This window comes from Panthera leo, chromosome B3 (genome assembly GCF_018350215.1).
Source record: "Panthera leo isolate Ple1 chromosome B3, P.leo_Ple1_pat1.1, whole genome shotgun sequence".
NCBI classification, from domain to species: domain Eukaryota; kingdom Metazoa; phylum Chordata; class Mammalia; order Carnivora; family Felidae; genus Panthera; species Panthera leo.
Window position 1 is genome coordinate 39,526,304 of NC_056684.1, and position 22,235 is coordinate 39,548,538.

Consider the following 22,235-nt stretch of genomic DNA (forward strand, 5'->3'; position numbering starts at 1 on the left):
GAAGTTAGTTGCTCAAAGTCTAGTGGAAAGTGGAATAATAAACATAGACTGGTACAAGATCAGAGTTGGCTTTAATGATCATCTCTGCCAGAGAACTCAGGAGAATCTTCACAGAGGAGGGACACCTTAGCTGGAGTTTGAAGAAAAAGATGTACTGAGCTGATGAAGGCAAAGGGGGCATCCTGGACAAATGGAACACCTATAGAAAAACAAATCTGGAACACAAAGGATGAGGGTAGTGGTGGGAGGGCCAGATGTTAGGTTAGAGCTTGGCAATGGCTGGAATAGGGCAGGCTTCATTTGAAGTGTGAAGAGCTAAAACTATTCTGCAGGTACCGGGAAGCCACTGAAGGAGGTGCATGTGAGAACAGTGGAGATACCAGTTGGGAGACTTTGTGTTCTGGGCAGTGGAGCCTCTGGAGTTGTGCAGTTTGGCTGAAATTAAGTGAGAGCTAATGAATTTACGTTTAGAAAGATAATACTGTGGCGTGTGGATTTGGAAAGGTAAGGGCATCCTGCAGTTCGAAGTCTCCTGTGACATTCCTAAAGATGAGAGCCCAGAACAGGGCAGTGGCTGGGAATAGATAGGGTGGGGATCCATGCAAAAGATATTCAGGAGGTAGAATCAACAGTCTTTAGATATGGGAATAAAGGAAATGGAAGTGTCAAGAATGATCCCAGGTTTCTGAACTAGACTGCAGGGTGAAAGGTGATACTGTTGATTGAAAGAGAGAAAAGGATGCCTGGGTGGCTCAGTTGGTTGAATATACGACTCTTAATTTCAGCTCATGTCATAGTCTCATGGTTTGTGGGCTCAAGCCTCGTGTTGGACTCTGTGTTGACAGCACGGAGCCTGCTTGGGATCCTCTCTCCCTCCCTGCCACCTCAAAATAAATAAAACTTTAAAAAAAAATGAACAGAACAGAGGAGGAAGAGTAGGTTTGGGAAGACATCTTTTGTGCATTTCGAGTTTATGCCTATGAGATTTAAGTGGAGGTGCCTAGAGACAACTCCTGGAAGAGTTCTAGAGAGGGGGCAGAGTTGGATGTATAATTTTTAGTTATAAGCATATCACTGATAGTTAAAATGGTGAAAATGAGCATAAGCTTAGGTAGTGGTTTCACACATTTGATTTTTCGTATGCATTAAAAAAAAAACAAAACTTGTTTAAAAATTGTTTCCTGGGCCCCACTTAAAGATGGGGTAGGACTGATTCAGTAGGTCTGAATTCTGGCCTAAGAACTTACAATTTTAATATAACCCAAGTGATAACAGTCCAGGTGATCCATAACCACACTTTAAGAAGCCCTACCCTCAGGAAGCTGTGTAGTTAAGGCAAAAAAGGAGCCAAGGACCAAACCCCTAGGAAGGACTAACTGGTGGGGACAGTGGAAAGGGCACTGGCTAGTAAAGGAAAATGAGAAGGAATAGGCAGAAGGAAAAGGAGAAAACAGTGATGTCACAGAAACCAAAACAATAGAGAGTCAAGAAGAAGGTACATTGTCTCATACACATGTAAGATACATGACCTACATACTCTGTCTTATACATATGTGCATGCATATATGCACATATATGCCTAGAAAAGAGTTTGACTAAATATACACCCTAGATGCTAGACCAAGAGTCAACAAGCTTTTTCAGTGAAGGGCAAGATAATAAATATTTTAGACTTTGCAGGTCATGTGCTCTCTGTTATAACTCCTATTAACTCTGCCATTATAGCACAGTACATAAATGAATGGGAATGACATATTCCAATAAAATTTTCTTCATGGACACCAAAATTTAAACTTCATACAATTTTTGTGTGTCATGAAATATTATTTTGATTTCCCCCAGCTATTTAAAAATATAAAAACCATTTGTAACTCAAAAAGAAGGCCATAGTTGGCCAGCTCTTGATCCAGGATGCAGGGGCTGGTGTTTTAAAGCTTACACAGGGAAAGAGAATATGACTTTGCTTCCAAATAAGATAAAACTGAAAACTCTGAGTAAAGCTAGGAATGTGGAACGTCTACTCCCTTAGTGAGAGGATGACAAGAACCCATTGTTTCTACCTGCTTTTCCAGATATTATAAAAATTAAAGTCTCCTGGGGTGCCTGGATGGCTCAGTCGAGTAGCTGACTCTTGGTTTTGGCTCAGGTTCATGGGTTTGAGCCCTGCATTGGGCTCTGCACTGGGCTCTGTGCTGACAGCGCAGAGCCTGCTTGGGATTTTCTCCCTCTCTCTCTGTCTCTCTCTCTCTCTCTCTCTCTCTCTCTCTGCTCTTCCTCCTCCAAGTAAATAAATAAATAAACAAACAAATAAACTTAAAAAATTAAAAGTCTCATGAGTCATGCACCATGCAGATTGACACTCCCAATTCTGAAGTGGGGATCCCCAAAACCAAGCAATGCACTAACCCGTTTCTGAAGCAATGAAACCCATGGTGCAACCTCCGGAGTTAATATAATGGCAACACAGGGCATAAAGACTTGTGCAGAAAAACCATCCTCGCTGAAGATGAGTTCCTGATTTAAAGAAAAGCCTTTAAATTATATGAGCATTATATCTCCTTTGAATGGAGACCAACAGGAAGATTAGGATTGCCACCTTGAGAACTTAATGTGAAAGAGGCCACAGAATGTTGTAAATGACTAAAGAGTTTTAGGAAGGAATGGAAATGAAGAGGAAAGAATCATTTGACGTCGACAGGACATTTTTTGTGGCTTTGTTAAGAGTAGCTTCAGTCGTGGTTAGACAGGAGGCAAGTTGAGGAATGAGTGAGAGATGAGGAAACGAAGATGACAAGTTTGCCACAAGAGGAGAGAAGTAAGGCAGTAATTGGAGAGCACCGGGTGCAAGAAGCCATGTGTATGTGTTAGGGTGAAGAGATTGCTCACCTCCTGGTCTCTGTAGCATTCCTGAATTTATTCTACCTTTTTGTTTGCACTGCTCTTGCCTTGGTCTGGTTTTCTTTTACCTTTCATTTAGATCAAAGGTCGGCTAACCAATGCCTGCTGGCCACACTAGCCCACTGCTTGTTTTGTAAATAAAGTTCTACTCTAAAGGTTTATTACATGGTCACATGCATTAATTGATGTTTATCGAGGACTGCTTTCCTGCTTCAGTGGCAGAGTTGAGTAGTTACAACAGAGACCATATAACCCACAGACTCTAAAATATTTACTGCCTGCCTTTTTGCAGGAAAAGTTTGTCAACCCCTGACCTAGACTTGTGACATTCTCACGCAGATACTTGTCAATGATCTAAGATGTAGCATTTAAGTTCCTTTCTAATCTAGTTTCCAATCTAGTCGTGCTTGGTTTGTTACATATGTTCTTTATTCAAATTGAACTGCTTTTTACTTTGCCCCATATTCATTTTTTTCTCCCTCAGGGTCTGTTCTCTTCAAATGAAGATAATAAGAGCTAACATTTTGTTGAATTTAACTTTGTACCAGGCACTCTGCTAGACAATGAAGTGCGTAATCTCCTTTAATTCTCGTGACAGTCTTATGAGGTTAGAATTGCCATTATGACAGCAAGTAATAATTGATAATAAAACTTACCTTAGTGGGTTGTTGAGAGAATTTATTGAGAGAATGTGCATAAAGCGACTGACACACAATAGATATATAAATGGTAGATCCTGCTGTTTTTATTGTTTTCTTTTCCTTTTTTTAAAGTATAATGTACACTGTTAGTTTCAGGTGTACAATATAATGATTCAACAATTACATTACTCAGTGCTCATCATGATAAGTGTACTCTTAGTTCCCTTTATCTATTTCACCCATCCTCCCACCCATCTCCTATCTGGCAACCACCAGTTCTCTGTATTTAAGAGTCTGGGCTTTTTTGTTTTGCCTTTTTCTTTGTTCATTTGTTTCTGAAATTCCACACATGAGTGAAATCATATGGTGTTTGTCTTTCTCTGACTTATTTCACTTAGCATTATACCCTCTAGGTTCATCCATGTTGTTGCAGATGGCAAGATCTTTCTTTTTTATGGCTGAATAATAGTCCCTTGTGTGTGTGTATATATATATCACGTCTTCTTTATCCATTCATCTATCAAAGGACGTGAGTTGCTTCCATATCTTGGCTATTGTAAATAATGCTGCAAAAAACACAGGGGTACATATATCTTTTCAAATTAGCGTTTTCATTCTCTTTGGGTGAATACCGTAGTGGAATTGATGGATCATATGATAATTCTGTTTTTAGTTTTTTGAGGAACCTGCATACTGTTTTCCACAGTGGCTGCACTAATTTGTATTCCCACTAGCATTGCCCAAGGGTTTCTTTTTCTCCACATCCTAGCCAGCACTTGTTATTTTGTGTGTGTGTGTTAATTTTTTTTTTTTTTTTTTATTGTAGACATTCTGACAGGTACAGAGTCAGCATATATAGCTGACTATATATATAGCATTGTGGTTCTTATTTGCGTTTCCCTGATGATTAGTGATATTGAGCATCTTTTCATGTGCCTGTTGGGCAGTTGTATGTCTTATTTGGAAAATTGTCTGTTCAAGTCCTCTGCCCATTTTTTAATTGGATTATTTGTTTTTCTGGTATTGCATTGTATAAGTTTTTTATATATTTTTAATATTAACCCCTTATCAGATATATCATTTGCAAATACCTTCTCTCATTCAGTAGGTTGCCTTTTTGTTTTGTTGATAGTTTCCTTTTCCATGCAAAAAGCTTTTTATTTTGGTGTACTCCCAATAGCTTAGTTTTGTTTTTGTTTACCTTGCCTGAGGAGACATACCTAGAAAAATATTTCTATGGCCTATGTCAAAGAAGTTGTTTTTATTTATTTATTTATTTATTTATTTATTTATTGTCACAGCAAGGCATGCAGAACAATACCATTGTTTATGCCTTTCCCTCCTACTTCTCATTCTGTTCCTAGAAACAACCACTAACAACTTATAATTTGGGGATGGGTTTTTTTTTTTTATATTTACATTTCTAATTAATATACATATATAATTATTTCTTAACTTTTTTTTTTCATTTTAAATGTCATATTTTTGACTTTTTAAGGTTCACTACTTAGCTCTCTTATCAACACCATCCCAACCCACCCCTCCAAGAAGCACATTTTCCCTTTCTGTATCCTTCCAGTGCGGTTATAGTGTTCTTGGTTGTTCCAGTGTGGTTATAGTGTTCTTGATTGTCCTTGTTAGACAATGTGTTAATTACACCTAAGCCATGTGGTGTATACCAAGTTACATTTTGTTTTGCAATTCCTTGTTCTCTGCCCCACTTTTTTTTTTTTTCTAGCAGGCAAAATAAATGTGCAGGTGACCCTTGAATAATATGGGGGTTATAGCTTTTAACTCCTCCAAAACTTAACTATTAAGAGCCTACTAATGACTAGAAGCGTTACTGATAACAAACAGTTAACACATATTTTGTATGTGTACTATATAATGTATTCTAGAGAAAAGAAAATGTTATTAAGAAAACCCTCAGGAAGAGAAAATACACTTACAGTACTTGTATTTATGGAAGAAATTCTGTGTGTAAGTGGACCCATTTCAACCCATGTTGTTCGGAGGTCAGCTGTATCCTAACATGAAAAGGAAGGCAATAATCAGAGAGATACTCCGATCTCTGAGGTTGCTCAGAGACTTCAGGAAATAACTGGGCAAGTAGGCTTTGGGGGCAGCCAGTGGCAGATGAGAGCAGTCCTCCCTCAGGGTTCTCATGGCCTTCCTCTCTACTTAGTTTTTCTTTGTTCCTTTTTTTGTGTACTTACTGCTAATTCCTACTTTCCTACCTTCCAGCTACATTCTTCCAGTATGTATTTTTGTCAGTTTTCTTTTTTATTCCCCTTAGTATAATTTCCCTTCCTCTTGTTTCATAAAGTGAATTGGTTGTTCTCGAGGCCTGTTGGAGAGCGGTCAGCCTTCCCATCTCTCCTCTGGCTCTCCTGTTTCATGACTCCTCCTGAGAAAAGGATACATGGGAAGTAGATGTTTGAAACCTTGCCTATTTGGCAATGTTCGTATTTCATCCCTTACACTCAGTTGATGGTTTTGTTGGAGTTATGGGTTTGGAATCACTTTCCCTTAGAGTTTTGAAGCATAGCTCTATTTTTCCTTTCTGGCTTCTAGTGTTGCTGTTAAGAGTCTAGTGCCATGCTGTCAGGGCTTTGATGCTCTGTTTTCTCTGCACTCCTGGAGGTGCTTCTTTGTGTCCCTTGTGTTCTGGATTTTCAGAATGATGTCCTTAGTTGTTGGTCTCCTCATTCATAGTGCTGGGCATTCAGTGGGCCCTTCCATCTAGCAATTCATGTTCTTCAGTTCTGGAAACATGAATTATGTCTTTGATTTTCCCCTCTCCGTATTCTCTCTTCTCCCTTTCTAGAACATCTGTTTATGATTTTTGTGTATAATTTTCTTACACCCATTTTTCCATTTTTTTCTAATTCCTGTAAGTTATCTTCAGTTTTACCTTGCAACTGTCTTTTTTTTTTTTTTTTTTTTTTTTTTTTGGTTAATTCTGCTATCATATTTCTTATTTCTGAGAGTCTCCTGTTCTTTATTCATAAATGCAGTATTTTCTGTCTGCCAAGCCAGTTATCACATAAAGTCCCCAAACAATTAGAGGCAGTACAAGATAGACTTCAATCAGGTGTTGAAATGTTTGGTACTGATACTGGGCGCTATAGTAGAAAAGGGTCTAGAGAAAGTACCGTGTGCCAGGAAAACTTGGGACAGATCATGGAGAAGGTGGGATAGGATCAGGACCTAGAGTGTAAGTTTATGCGAGGAACAGTGGTGTTCAGTGGTAGAAAACCTGTTGCTTTTGCAGCCAGGCCCAGCTGGGTCACTGTGAAACCCGTGAAGGTCCAACCTGTCTAACCCTCAGTTTCCTCATCTTTAATGGGACTGATAATATCTACCCTGTAGGGTTGCTCTAAGGAGAGAAGGTCTATATGTAAAATGTTTGACACATAGTTGGAATTTAATAAATATTCTTTATTCTGTAAGTTCCTTGAATCCAGAAAAATATCTTCTCCGGTCACATTAGCAGGTGCTTGCTACATGGTGGGTCGACCATATAGCTCATGAGTGAATAAGTGAGTAAGGGAATAAATGAATGAGGAAAGGGGAGCACCCCAGGCAGAGGAAATAACAGAAATAGTGGCAGAGAAGTTGGAAATAAACATGTTACATGGAAAAAGACTGCTGGGACCTTGGCCTGGCTAAAAAAGTGTGTGTGTGTGTGTGTGTGTGTGTGTGTGTATATATGTATATGTGTATGTATATATATGTATATATGTGTGTATATATATATATACATACACATACATACATATATACATACATACACACAAGTATTTACGGAAATAGGTCTGGAAAGCTGGACCAGTACTTCTGGAGGGGCTGGGAGGAGAAGGGACTGACAGGAGTTGTGGGGCCAGTATAAAACATTAAATTAATGACCAGATTGGGGTTAGAGAGCTTCTCACTCAGAGAAACTAGGCTAATTCCAGTTTCCAACATGAACATTTGGGCAAGGGAGTTAAACTCCCTGAACTTGGAGAAATGATCCCTGCTCTGTCTACCCCAGAAGGTGGTAATAATCAGCATAAAATGAGCCAGTAGATGTAAGTATGCTTTGTAAGTTTGTGGCAAAGTTTCATTGGCTCAGGAAGCAAATAGAAAAACAGAAATCCTTGTTTATTCACATGACTGAAAAACAACCTGGCTTTTAATCTTTGGAAACAAGAACTAATAAACTATGATGACCTGGGGTATGTTTCACCAAAAAATATTTTTTATGCTCTTTCTTTAATTTGGCTATATGTAATTTTCCTTTGGAATTTTCTCAGTGCCTAGACTGATGTCCAACCCACGAGCCATTAGATACTTGAGGATATTTAAATTTAATGAAGATAGTAAAATTTAAAATTCAGTTCCTCACTCTAGCCACAAGTCAAGTGTCCAATGGCCGTGTGGTCTAGTGACTGCCATTTGATCATTGTAGTAAATTCTGTTGGAGAGTGCTGGGCTTGACTATATAGAATTGTACTATGTATTTTTATATATTTTTTAAATACGTGCTTCAGTATTGTTGCATGTATTTGTATTATTCTCTCTGAACTCAATTTATAAAGCAGATAAGTGAAGCTTGTCTCTTTGAAAACATTAAGCTGTTTTGTTTTGCTTTTTTACCTACATGGGCCTCAGTTGATTGTTTATAGACTTCTACATCAGTGGCTTTCTATTGCAAACAGATTCCCTAACCTGAGGGAAGTTAATAGATTTTCTTAATTAGGGAAGTAACAGGATGTAGAAGATTGAATGATTCAAAGAGCTTTTAGCCTAATTGGAAATGTAATTGTATGTTTTGCCAGATATCATTTTAACAATGTCTTTTTCTTTTAAGATGCTAAAGAAAACCCTTATGGTGAAGATGACAATAAGAGCCCATTCCCCCTGCAGCCCAAAAACAAACGCAGTTATGCCCAGAACGTGACTGTCTGGATCAAACCCAGTGGCCTACAGGTAATACTACCATTCAAGTTGCTTTCCACTGGGGACAGGAGGAGGGATTCTGGCAAGCAGGCAGACCTTTGATTTGATTTTCCTTTCCTTTGATACTTAGTAATTCATTTACTTCTAATGTTTGTCATTATTTCCAAAAAAGAATTGAGGTGGCCTACAGTAAAACACGTATGCAGCAAAATCACTTCTTAGAAAATTTAGAGCAGTAAAAAACCTAGAGGAAGAGGAGAGAGAATTGTGCCAGGAACCCAAGGCAAATGATAATTATATTTGAGCAATTTGGCTCTGAGCTTCCTGCTACCAAGGTCAAAAAAGCAACATGTAGGATTATATGGTTTTTCTGGTCTGATAAAAGGAAGCATGTCGGTTCTAGAGAGATACATTTTCCTGGCATTGAATTTCAGTGTAAAATTTTTGACATAGTGAGGCATTGACATAATGGGTTTTTATCTTTAACAACAGTTTTGAGAAAGATATAAAAATCTCTATGGGGTTATTTCTTCTGTCCCCACAGTAGAACCCAAGCAATGGCATTACACTTTAATTCTACAAACACACTTTCTTGGGAAGCTAAGATGATACTGTCACAAGGTATGTTGCTTTCAGGCAATGTACTCAGTGATGCTTCTCCTTCCACTGACGTATAGTCCTTTCTGCCTGTTTTTAAAAATCATTTTTGAACCTTTTTTCTCATTTGAGCACCATCTTCTTTTTCTTTGTTCCTCCAATGAATTCAACCTAAGCCAAATGAGAAGAGGCAGTTAGGCCACCTGACAAGGGAAATAGCTTTGGCTGATGGCACAGTTTCTTTTAGCCCCCTCTCCGTGGAGACTGGACACGTCCTGTCGTGGCTAAGAGGGTAGGGGTTTTGTTGGAAAATCAGGTTCTCTCTTTCCTGCCATCCTTGACCCCAGCACTCCCCTGTCACAAGGATTGCTGATTTTTTTCTTAAATTACTTTTTATATTTTGTTTTGGTCTGGTTGTATATATTTTTTAAGTTTATTTATTTTGAGAGAGAGAGAGAGCAGGCAGAGGAGGGGCAGAGAGAAAGTGGGAGAGAGAGAATCCCAAGCAGGCTACACGCTGTCAGTGTAGAGCCCGATGTGGGGCTCATACTCATGAAACTGTGAGATCATGACCTGAGCCAAAACCACTTAACCTAACTGAGCCACCCGGGCACCCTTGGGTGAATTTTTTAATTGTGAAATACACATAACATAAAAGTTATCATTTAAGCCATTTTAAAGTAAACCATTCAGTGGCATTTAGTACAACCATAATGTTATACAACCATCATCACTGTGCAGCTCTAGAACATTTTCATCACCCCAAAAGGTAACCCTGTACCCATTAAGCAAGTCACTCTATATTCCTGACTTCCCCCAGCCCATGACAACCACTAATCTGCTTTTTGTCTCTATGGATTTGCCTAGTCTAGATATTTCATATAAATAGCCTCATATAATGTGTGGGTTTTTGTGTTTGGCTTCCTTCACTTAGCTTAATGTTTTCAGTGTTCATATATCTTGTAGCATGTATCAGTACTTCATTTCTTTTGATGATGGCTACATTTATCCATTCATTCAGTTGACAAACATTTGAATTGTTTGCACCTTTTGACTATTGTGAATAATGCTCCTGTGAATATTTGTTAGAATTTGTTTTCTTTTGTTGCTGTGCTGTTGTCATAACTAAGAAATCATTACCAATCTAAGGTCATGAGAGTTTACCCCTGTGTTTTCTTCCAAGAATTTTGTAGTTTTTCCTCTTACACTTAGGTCTCTGAAGCAGTTTGAGTTAATTTTTTTGTATATGGTGTGAAGCAAGGGTCCAGCTTCATTCTTCTACATGTGGATATCCAGTTGTCCTGGCACCATTTGTTGAAGAGACTATTATTCTTCTCCCCCAGGTCCTGGTGCCCTGGCCAAAAAGCAGCTGGCCATAGATATATGAGTTTACTGGGTTTGTTTTTGTGAGACAAGTTCATTTCTGTCACCAACGGGATTTATTATCAAACATTTTGAAGGAGGGAGGTGCTTTACTAATGTTGAACAGAATAGTGACATTAACTCACAAGAGATTCTCTGTTCCCATATTCATTTCTCTAAACATTTAGAGATATCCTTTCGTATTCTTACCCCTGTTACCACAGAATCCTTATGTTGAAATCTTTTTACCCTTGATAGACAGATGTACAGAAGATTTTAAGAAATGCAAGGAAACTACCTGAAAAAACACAGACATTCTATAAGGTAAGACTGTCAGAATTACAGTGGAAAAGGGTGGGCCCTGGGATGTGTGCCAAAAATAAATGGTTCACAGTAGTTATGAATGTGGGGTGGCAGAGTGAACATGGACAGGAATTAGAAATGTTTAGCTTATGCCTCAGTTTTTTCCTTGATAAAGTCAATAGAAATGATAGGTCCACTGCTGATCCAAAATCTAAGAAGTGGATGTGTTTAAATGGCCTGGTTCTGTGCAGAAGGGCTCCTCCGTATTGGTGCTGCTGTGAATGGCTGAGGGAAGGAGTTGAAAGAACCTGTGGGTCAAAGCCCTTAACCCCTGTCACCACTCTCCTGTGAGTATCCAGCCAAAGCCCAGGCAGCCAGGATGACTTCCTGGGATGGTGATCTCCCAAAGCATTCTTACTGTACCAGAGAAGCTGCTCTCAGGAATGACTATTAACATTGCACTTTTATGAGTTGCAAAAGGACGGCCCTCTGGAATCCTGTCTAGCTGAATCCAGAACAGTTGGTGGAGGGGATAAAGTTACAAGGAGGGGAGTTGAGGGGGTAATTTAAGTACACTCCTTGTTTCTCCCCTGTCCATCTGGTGTTTGGCCAAAATTAAATTAAGTGGCAGTGTGAGGTATGCCGTGTTGTCACTTGTAGCCTAGCTACTAATATATTATGGTGCACATAACGTACCCCAGGCTAGCATCTCTTCCCGGAGAATATACGTGCTACTCTGGGTGTTATCTCATTACCTTCATGTCACTGGTGTCTTCAAACCTAATTGTGGCAAGGAAGAGCAACCTTAATCAGAGTTCAAACAGCTGCTCAGTCCACCATGCCCTCCCTCCCCATGAAGCTGAGCTCACACAGGCCCTTGATGACCACTATTTGGCTATAGTCCCTTTCTCCCCTACACACGATTGTCGGCCGTCTATCCAGATGGCACACTTTACTTTCACCTTCTTCTGAACTTTTCACCCATTCACAGATGATAGTAGAGAGGTGGTCAGAAAGCCCACTTCTTTTCTGGTTTTATATAATCCCACATACCAGATGTGGAAGGGCCTCTTTTTGTTGGGCAAGAGTCAGCCCCTCCTGTGGGCAAGGACGAGGTCATCCTTCTTATTTTATAAATGAGACCACTGAGACCTGGGGAGGCTACACAGCTTGCCTAGATTGCACTGCTAAGTGGTTTTAGAGGAACTTTGTATTTCTCTTGTTTCCATCCACTGCCCGGCCCTTCTTTTTATGGCAGTCTCTCAGGTCAGACTTCTTGAATCCTCCAGAGCCTCCTCTAAGCGTGTTGTTGTTCGGCCTGAGGCCCATCCAGAGAGGAGGCACCAGAGGGTTCAGAGCCCTCTGAGGTTTGAGGCATGCCTTTTCCATACCTGAGTAACAGGGGAAAGGTAATCCTCCTGAGAGTTACGAGTGAATGGTGTGTGACAAGGGTCTCTTCATGTTTGGTGTAAGCACTCAGTCTGCCAGCTTTCTGATTGCCTGTAGAGGACCTGGTTGTGTCATCACATTCTCTGGTTATTGGCATCTCTGTATGAGCATTTGTTCTCCTATAAAAATGCTCACTTAAGTTCGGAGATCAAGGAAAACTTATTCTAAGCTGAGCGTTTAGAAAGTACATGATAAGGAAAATGCATTTCAGGAACACTGGTTTTTTTGTTTTTGTTTTCTTTTTAATCTTCTTTCAGGAGCTAAACCGTTTACGAAAGGCCGCCCTGGCATTTGGTTTCCTGGACCTGCTTAAAGGGGTGGCTGACATGCTGGAAAGGGAGTGCACACTGCTGCCCGACACAGCGCACCCAGACGCTGCATTCCAGTTGACCCATGCTGCCCAGCAACTCAAGCTCGCCAGTACTGGCACCTCCGAGTATGCTGGGTATGAGCACAACATCACACCTTTGCACACAGACTTCTCCGGAAGCAGCACCGAAAGAATGTAAAGCCGACTTTGGGAGCCTTCCTTCTTTTGTCATTCCAGGTGAAAATGATTTAGGGTAAAAACTTTATAGTTTGTTCACCTCTGCAGGAGCCACCCGAAGAACTCCGAGGCTGTCTCAGAAGCACCACTTGCTGGTTTCAGTGACTCTGCTAGAGTCTGAGGGAGGTTCCGAAGAGTGGCTGCCAGTTTGGGCTTTGACTTTAGCTTTTGGGGGCTGAGTCTTTAAGCCCAAAAAAACGCTGTTGCTCCCACAATGGGCACATCTCAGAAACTTAAAGGACTGTTGAGCACAGAGCTCTCTCCCACTTCCTCAGGAAATCTAACCAGCAAGGGCTCTCCAGCTTCCTGAAAGGCACCTTTTTCCTCTCCTCTCTCAACCATAAGGACACTTTCAGGCTCCTGTCCTTAGAATGAGTAGCCCAGACTGTCTGGGGCTTGCTAAATACAAGCCCAACACCTAATTAAGCTTCAGAACTTTCCTTAGAACTTGGGCAAAAACTTGGTGGCAACCCTTTGGTGCTTTTGGTATGTCTTGAGATACAGACTTTTAAGCGGCAACCGTAAATGTATAAAATGATTCCTGTTTCTTCAAGTTTTTTTTTTTTTTTAATGAAAATAAAATACTTGATTTTCTATGAAATGGATTCACTGGGAAGCTAATGGGTCTTTGCCTTTTGGTCTGTCCTACCACCTGTGTATAATTTCGGCTTCCTAAGCGGCACAGGTTCATAAGTCCCCAGAGTTCCTTGGGTTCCATATGGACTTCCTTGTTTCTGACATTGGTTAGGTCTCTGCCTAAGCCAGGTTCCACCCGTGGATTCTGACGGATCACTGTGGTCAGTTACAGTACCTTTTCATTAGCTAGCTTCATGATATTAGGCAAGTCACATAACTTCACTAAGCTTTGTTTATGTCATCGATACTTTTCAAATTGTTCTGTGGACTTCCTAAGGTATTACTCCCTCCCTCGGGCTTTAACCCGAGCAACCATTTTAACATGCTATATAATGTTTTCCCTGAACAAAGGACTTATCATTAACAACTTGAAAACCTATCAGACTAAATGATCTTTAAACACAAGTTATTAGGATTTTGATTGTAAATGTTTAATAGAAATACACAATCTTTTGCTTTCTCAGACAGCAATAAAGGAGTTTTAACAATCACTAAGAATACAGGATTCTGCCACAAAGATGCAGCATATACTGCAAAGCTGATCTGTCCAAATAAACATAGAAAGTCAATTGAAAGAACAACGGAAGTTAACACAAACAAGTGTTGACAGAAGTTACAGACATGCAAAATACCCCTCAGTGCAGTGAACTTATAAAAATCAGCCAGCCTATGCTAATCAGATGTTTTTAGGTCAAACCAAGTTTCCATATTGGACTCAGAGAAACAGCATAACTCACTGAGTCCCCCTTTCCCAAGAACAGTAGGAATGGCAGAACAGAAAGAGCTATCATGCTCTTAAATTCTTTAATACAAGCATTACTTCTAACATATTTTACTTGGTTAACTTGGAATGTATTAGAGGAAACAATGTTTTTGACAATGACCAAACTTTACAACGTCTGGATTTTCCTCAGTTCCTCTGTTGGTGGGTTTCCTGCCAGGTAGCTTTGTTGAGCTTCTCCAGCCAAAGTTCTCACTCTGTTTTTACCGTCTGACGGCAGACAGGTGAAACCAAAGAATAAAGCAGGTGTTTTTGAGGTCAGTTCTACCAGTCACTCTGACAGGTACACGAGTAAATGGACTCAGCCAGTGCGGAGGATGATAGCAAGGTTTTTTATGTATGTGCACAGCCTGAGGCCATTTTGTAGGTCTGTTTTGTCTGCTCCCAGGTTGCCACAGGCTGCACTGCCAGCCGCTGTCTTACTGCCAGTTTCACCCTCTGACACCCTGTAGCCATTTGGGTTTGGAACTCTTATAATCTCATTGTTTTCTAACTAATGTTTCATCTTTCTCTAGTGTTGAAAATAGTTCTGATTTAGCCAGGAATGAAGTAAGTGATCATGGTGTTCCAAGGTTCTGACCGGTTTCTCCCAAATCCTTCCATGCCTCTCCCGTGCACACACACAGGTAAGCACGTAGCAGGTGGTGTTAGAGGCCAAAAGATTCAGAGGTAATAGGTGTTCTCTAGCTCCACTCAGACTCAGAAATGTTTTATCAATGACTGAGTTGAACTTGATTTTCCAAAAATCAATGCCACCCCACTTAACAAGCAACTCCTTGGATACAGAATATATCCAAGGTCCTGCCTGAGTCACTTTCACAGCCCCCTGTAGAGGCAACAGTGGTTTTTTTCTTGCAAGCAACAGCTGAAAAGAACAATTCCCAGCTATAAGAATGGCCAGTACCTGGTAGGGTTAGGGCACTGAAGAAATATCTCTGGCCCGTGTGAGAGTGACAGGACAAGGAGTGTGTGGGGGTAGGGCTGAGTCTTTTGCGGTCATTAATGGAACACACAAGAACAAACCTGTCCTCAGATACCAGGAACCCATGTCATGCAAGTACTACACTAAGATAGTTCGGTAAATTCAGGAATGTTATGGGGGAAAAGGGAAGATAGCTTCACTGAGAATTTAATCATTTAACTTTAAAAAAACTTTTACATCAGTACAAGAAGGTAAAACTGTAAGAATTATAGATTAGGCTCAAACTGGCAAGGAATCCTCTCAATCTTTGTTTTCAGTGGACCTTTTTCTTTTTTTGTCCATAGCGCCGCCTGCGCTGTTTATAAAGGTGACGAAAATTTATGTACAACCCTGAAAAAGAAAAGAAGCCAGTGAGAAAAGGGAATCTTGGTCTGTATTTATAACCAGAAGCTCTTGGGGCAAAGACAGTCTCTAGATGTCTGCCTATCCTATCCACCAGCACTGTGCTCACTGTAGGTGCTCAGAAATTACAGCTTTGAACCAAGTTATTATCAATGCACTGGAGACCCTTCATTTTTTCCCCAGAGGGTTTATAATTTAACTTCCCTCCCATATTCTAATATGAAAATTTTCAAACATGCTGCAAGATTAAAATACTGTACAGGGAACACCACCTAGGTTTAAACTTTAAGTTTTTATTATATTCGTCTGAGCACATGCCCACTCCCACCTCATCTTTGATGTATTTCACTGAAAGTAGCAGACATCAGTATACTTCACCCCGAAACATTCCGTCAATTAGAGTTCAGTTTTTTTTCTTCCTTTTAAGGTAAGATTTACACAAAATTAAATATACAAACCTTAAGTATAAAAACAGCCCTATTTTTAGTTCAACTTTTAATATAATAATGTGTATTAAGCACTAGTCTAAAAGGTATGAAATGCTTTTCTAGGAAGTAAATTCGAAAACGCAGGATTTCAGAGTCAGAAAAAACTTTCCAATCCTACTTGACTACTAACTAGTTCTATGGCTTAGCCTCACCTCAGTTTCCTCATTGTACAAGGTTAAAAACACCTATTTTACAGGATTACTAAGCATGTGTATTTGGAAAAGCACCTTGATCTATATGCAAATGTAACTGTAGTACTGCTTCTAAATTACGCAAATTTGAGATTTCATTCTGACAAATAAGAACCACATTATTCATTGCAAGCAAACTAAATAGGAGTATAAAACCTTGTAAATTAGAGTGTATAACAATATAACCTGAAGAAAAGCCACTAAAGTTAATGCACATTAAAATACTTCTACTCTTCTAACTTTTCTAGTAAAGTATTTTAAGGGTCTTTCCAATACTTCTTCCTCTTTTAACACTTTCAGTATCATGGCTCATGGAGCCTAGTTGCAGTAAACCAGATTTATTTATCCAGTAATAGGGATAAAGAATTTTTTTAATGAGTGCATCTTCCAAATTGAAGCTTACTCCCTTCAAGGGCTAAACATTTTAACATTTCTGGTTAGAAATCTTTCTAAAATAAATGATACCCTCTCTGAAATAGGAAAGGAGAAATTGCATAAAACTTAACCTTTGGCAAATGATCTACACCCATACTGTGCTTCTGCCACGTGCTGATACCTGGAGGCCCCTCCTAAAGGGTATGTGATCAGTACTAACTGATCAAGACCACTGAGCTTTTGGGGTTCTCGGGTTTACTTTTTGTGTTCTTCCTCTCACTGGGGTAGCCACCACGATGGTCCCCAGTGATCCTACCTTCTGGGATCTCATACCCTTGTGTATCCCCTCCTGTCCTCTACTAGGTTGGTCTGTGTAGCCAACAGAATATGGCAGAAGTGATGGTATGTCACTTCTGAGACAAATGAGTCAAATCAACATGGTGTATACCTTACTTAACTTTACGCAATGTTATATGTCAAATATATTTCAATAAAAAATAGATAAAATTCAAAAACAAAAAAGAGTGTGGCTTCTGCCTCTCAGACCACTTGTTCTGGGGGAAAGCCATGCCACGAGCAGCCGCATGGAGATGTACTGTGGCAAGAAACTGAAGCCTCCTGTCTACAGCTACACGTGTGAGCTTGGAGCAGATCCTCCAGCCCCAGTCAAGTCTGCAGAAACTGCAGTCCCCACTGGGCTGACAGACTGACTGAACCCTCAGGAGGGACCCTGAGCCGCCCAGCTAGACTGCTTTCTGACCCTCAGAAACACTGTGAGATAACAAACGTTTGCTGTCTTAAGCAACTAAGTTTTGGGGTAATTTGTTACACAGCAATAGATAACTAACATAGTATCCGCTCTCATATCCTGTTGCTAGAAGAGCAGGCAGCCATACTTATTTAGGGCCACCTTAAGCTTTTTGAGAACTAAAACAGAAATATATAGATTAAAATGCATTAGAACTTTATCTAAAGTAAACAGTCCTTACAGTTAGGAAGACTTTTAAATTTCTCATATTTTCAATAATTAGGTTTGCTTCTTTTAATTCTTAGTTTTTATGAATTAAGGCAAGAATTTATGATTTTATATAAAAGTAAATTAATATATAAGCAGGTTTTACATAAGGAACAGGGTGGGGGCTAAGGGAGCTTTCCTATTGTTAAGTAGAAGGCTTTATGACATCTCTTGGCTGCTCAGAAGCCTTTACTGCCTTCTTCCTTCCTTGCTGCCGGTGGTATTACCACCTCTGTGAACTCTAGATAAGGAATGTGTCAGTGAAATTATTAAAATGAGCTTCTTAAAAGAGTTTCTTACGTTGTTTTAAACATGAAATATGGTGAACTCCCAATGACCAAGAAGATAACCCCTGGAGATTTGGAAGATACACGTAGCATATTCTTGTGGGTCCGTTTCATACAAGTAATGTTTTTCTGACTCTACACTACTCTTCTAGAAAGAAAATCCCTAATAAGGACTTGGAAAACTTTGAATCATTTAATTCTACTCTCTAAGAAGTGACTGGAAAAAGTCTATTACAGAGCCAATACTTACCTAAAAATAATATTATGAGATAAATCTGAAGAAAAAAGGAAAATCTAACTTTGATTTTCACTGGATATGGCAATGTGAAACTGAATCTTCCTGTTTCATTGAATACTGGAATGGACTGGATCACTGAGACAGCTGAGAGCAGAAATAACTTGTCAGAAACAAATGAAATACAGTCCCATCTAGCCTCCTTAATACAGAGGGCTCGTGCCTCTTCCGTTCCCCACCCCCCTAGTTTTCACGTGATAACCCTCCACGCTGACAAAAGGAAGATGAATGAAGAACAGTCATTTTGATAGCACTGAGATTCAGTCTTCTCTAAAATGGAGAGAAAATATCGCTTCTCGGCCTTTTGGCTAAGATCAAGTGTAAAATGGAGAGAAAAAGCCCTACTTGACCCACCCACTAGGTGTGTGGTGGATAAAATGAAGTTGTCGCTAAGAACCTGCTTTGGAAAATTTTAAATACCGTATAAATAGGAAGCATACAATACATGAACACCCAGCTTCCAAACTGTACAAAAACGAGCTACTTCCCTGAAACAGTCTGGGTACCATGAGTACTATGGAAGGAAGCCACGAGAAAGAAATTCTTAAAAAGTCTAACACCCATATATCAGACTAAGGCTGGCACAGGAAGAAAGAAAGTTTAGCTATCTTTTAGCTTAGCTATCTTTAGAACTAAGCTTATAAAACCCAGTGTTCTTGAAAGTACCTTCTGCCAAACATCCCAGAGGATACAAGGGTATCCACACAGTGTAACGAAGCCATGTGAGCACCTTCCAATCCATGTCAATGCAGGAAAGCATGTAGAAGGGGTACCTATTGAAAATAAGGAATTCAGATGTGAAAAGCCACTTCAGGTCCTGAATGCAACCCTAGAACATCATTCAAGAAGAATCATTTCACAATTAGCCACACATGGCTTCTTCAGAACAGAATTCTAATCCTGGGCTCTCTACCCACAAACTCCCATCACACCCCTCCTCCAATTTTCAGTGGATGTGAACTCTGATGGCAGACTAAGTTTAGGTCCTAAGACAACCTTCTTTGGAATAGTTCAGTACATGGAGTGAATGCTCAGAAGCTCTTTGGCTTCATTCCTAGTTCTAAGTTCCAAGAGGTAAAGATGACAAACACTGTGACAATTTATCCCTGGATCAACGAATGTCATCAAAATTTCAGTATACAAAAGACCCCTAATCTAGAGTCAGACACTCTATTTAAAACACAAGGGGCACCTGGGTGGCTCAGCCAGTTAAGCAGCCGACTTCAACTTGGGTCATGATCTCATGGTTCGTGAGTTTGAGCCCCGCATCAGACTCTGTGCTGGCAGCTCAGAGTCTGGAGACTGCTTCAGGTTCCGTGTCTCCCTCTCTCTCTGCCCCTCCCCAGCTTGCACTCTATCTCTCTCAAAAAATAAGCATTAAAAAAAATTTTTTTTGATAAGAGATAACACAAAAGAATTTTTAACAGAGTTAATATTAAGTACTTATAATCTCTTTCACGTTTGTATTAGCAGATTTAAGAGGATATACGGGATACTATGGGACCAGACCACTGTTAAGATAAATCTAGGGTTGCTAACTACTTCTCCCTCTCAACTATTAAGTTTGCAAAATACTAGAGCTCAGGAGTCAATGTGCAAAATCCTTTCTCCACCTGACCGAAAAAGAAATGGAATATGTATGGTCTGGTAGATAAGAACACCTCTACTATTAATGGATATATTTTTTAAAGATATTTTTTCTATGACAGTTGAGAATGGAAGAATCATAGAAGGCTGATTCAAATTTCAGTAATCTTGTAGTAAAAGATTTCTATCATTCCTTCTAGAAGGCTGGTATTCACTGTTTCCATCCAGCCTGACTACTCCTTCAACCCCATGTTTCTTCAGCTTTTTCAAAAATATTTCCATGTGGATGAGTCCTCTCTTTCCAACAAGACAGCAAGAAGGGTAACACAGGTCTTTCATTTCTCCAGATCTCTCCTCCCTCTGTTCTCCAGTGCCTACACTGGTATTATGATTGCTTTAAAAAAACAAAACTGTGTGTCTCCTTTGCAGAGCTCACAGATTCAGCTAGAACTCTCCACATAGGTGGAACCTTAATTTCAAACCAAATGAGACTCGGAATAAAACAACTCCCTCCAGAAGAGAGCTGTTCCAGAGAAAGGAGAAGCATTCAAACAACCATGCTGGCATTTCTACCCACCTGAAGATTTCAACTGCGCTCCATGTATAAAACACAAAGAAAACCACAGCTTTGTTTTGCATTTCTTCCATGGTGCCAAAGATGATAAACAAAATGAAATTTCTTCCAAGAAGCTATTAAAAGAACCCAGAAGAGAGAAAAAAAGTTTAAAAATATATTCTACAAAAACTATATAAAAGTGTCACCCAAAACCAAGCCCCACTAAATTCAGGGTAAATAGGAAAAGACTGAGCTCAGCTAGTTTAATTCTCTGTTCCAGCTTTGGAACAAGTATCCAAATCAGTCTTTCTGACTGTGTGCATGTGTGTAAATACATATCATCACGAATAGTTCAAACACGGTTTAAAGACTACTGCCAAATGGACATCCGTGTCTGCGTAACCCAAGAACAAGAACATCAACATTGTGGGGGCTCCTGGGTGGCTCAGTCGGTTAGGCGGCCGACTTCACTTCAGGTCATGATCTTGCAGTCTGTGGGTTCGAGCCCCATGTCGGGCTCTGTGCTGGCAGCTCGGAGCCTGGAGCCTGCTTCCGATTCTGTGTCTCCCTCTCTCTCTGCCCCTCCCCTGCTTGCTCTCTGTCTCTTGTCAAATAATAAACATTAAAGAAAAAAAAATTTTTAGAACATCACCAGTGTGGCAGCCCCTCATAAGTAACTACTATCTTGTCTCTCTAGAGTTTACTAGTTATGTACATATTTCTAAACAGTACACCGTTTCACTTTGCCTGTTTTTAAACCTTAAGAAACAGAATGTATTATTCTGTGACTTCTTACTCGATGTTTTGTTTCCGAGATTCGTCCGTGCTAGTGCGCATGGCACTGTCCGACTCCAGGAGGTTTTACTCACACTGCATTCTATGTGACTGGCACTCCCTGGGGCCATGCATTATGACAATAACTCAATCTGTCCCTTCCATCTTGCCCTAGAAATGCTATCCTCATTCTTATCACAGTAGTCCTTGATGTACAAAAAATATTATTCCATATTAGTGGGTCACTTTGTATCCTCTTTTATTTTTTAGACTGAACAAAACAGCCTCTCTCTGAGAACAGAAAACCTAGAAATAATAAGGCCACTGTATTAACACACTTTACCGTGCAATGGATACTCTCAGAATGCCGGAGCAGGTGTACCATAAAAGAATAGAAGTATAAAAACAGTACACCAGGGGTGCCTGGGTGGCTCTGTTGGTTAAGTGGTCAAGTTTGCTCAGGTCATGATCTCGAGGTTTGTGAGTTCGAGCCCTGTGTCGGGCTCTGTGCTGACAGCTCAGAGCCTGGAGCCTGCTTTGGATTCTGTGTCTCCCTCTCTCCCTGCCTCTCCCTCTCTCTTGCTTTGTCTCTCTCAAAAATGGATAAACAGGGGCGCCTGGGTGGCTCAGTCGGTTGAGTGTCCGACTTCAGCTCAGGTCACGATCTCACGGTTCGTGAGTTCGAGCCCCGCGTCAGGCTCTGGGCTGATGGCTCAGAGCCTGGAGCCTGCTTCCGATTCTGTGTCTCCCTCTCTCTCTGCCCCTGCCCCATTCATGCTCTGTCTCTCTCTGTCTCAAAAATAAACATTAAAAAAAAAAAATTTTTTTTTAAATGGATAAACAAACAAAAAAAAAATTAAAAAAAAAAACAAAAACAAACAACAGTACTCTGGAAAAGACTAACCAACCATCACCTGGTTCCCCCCGACTCCAGGTGGGGGGTATTTGATAGTATACAATCACATAGGTAGGTAATAGGGCAAAGAAATTAAAAGACTTTGATGTCCTATTCCTGATAGCAATCTTCCAAATGTTAGGAAATAACACAGATGTATGGTGAGGGGGAGAATCCCCACACAAATCAAAAATGTTACCTTCATATATGGAAGAAGGTCCAAAGTGAAAAGATCTCCTAGGATCACACTGCCTTCACCTACCCAAGATGGGAGGAGACTAAGCATGTCT

General features: G+C 40.1%; 2 protein-coding genes across 3 annotated transcripts in view; one reads left to right on the top strand and one right to left on the bottom strand.

Annotated features, from left to right (window-relative positions):
• INTS14 (integrator complex subunit 14) overlaps positions 1–13,853 on the top strand; it is a 68,266-nt gene extending 54,413 nt beyond the window's left edge. For both annotated transcript variants that reach the window (XM_042941678.1, XM_042941677.1), the window contains 3 exons: positions 8,395–8,513; positions 10,701–10,766; positions 12,452–13,853. In XM_042941678.1, coding sequence (XP_042797612.1) covers positions 8,395–8,513; positions 10,701–10,766; positions 12,452–12,703 — 437 coding nt within the window. In that variant the 3' untranslated portion in view covers positions 12,704–13,853. The remainder of the gene's footprint in view (positions 1–8,394; positions 8,514–10,700; positions 10,767–12,451) is intronic.
• Positions 13,854–14,131: 278 nt separating this feature from the next.
• The window catches only part of HACD3 (3-hydroxyacyl-CoA dehydratase 3), a 38,189-nt gene continuing 30,085 nt past the window's right edge, over positions 14,132–22,235 (bottom strand). Inside the window, exons 8-11 of the mRNA XM_042941681.1 lie at positions 20,298–20,410; positions 18,800–18,906; positions 18,089–18,220; positions 14,132–15,470 (exon numbers count right to left, since the gene is read on the bottom strand). Of these exons, the coding sequence (XP_042797615.1) occupies positions 15,394–15,470; positions 18,089–18,220; positions 18,800–18,906; positions 20,298–20,410 (429 nt within the window). The 3' untranslated portion in view covers positions 14,132–15,393. The remainder of the gene's footprint in view (positions 15,471–18,088; positions 18,221–18,799; positions 18,907–20,297; positions 20,411–22,235) is intronic.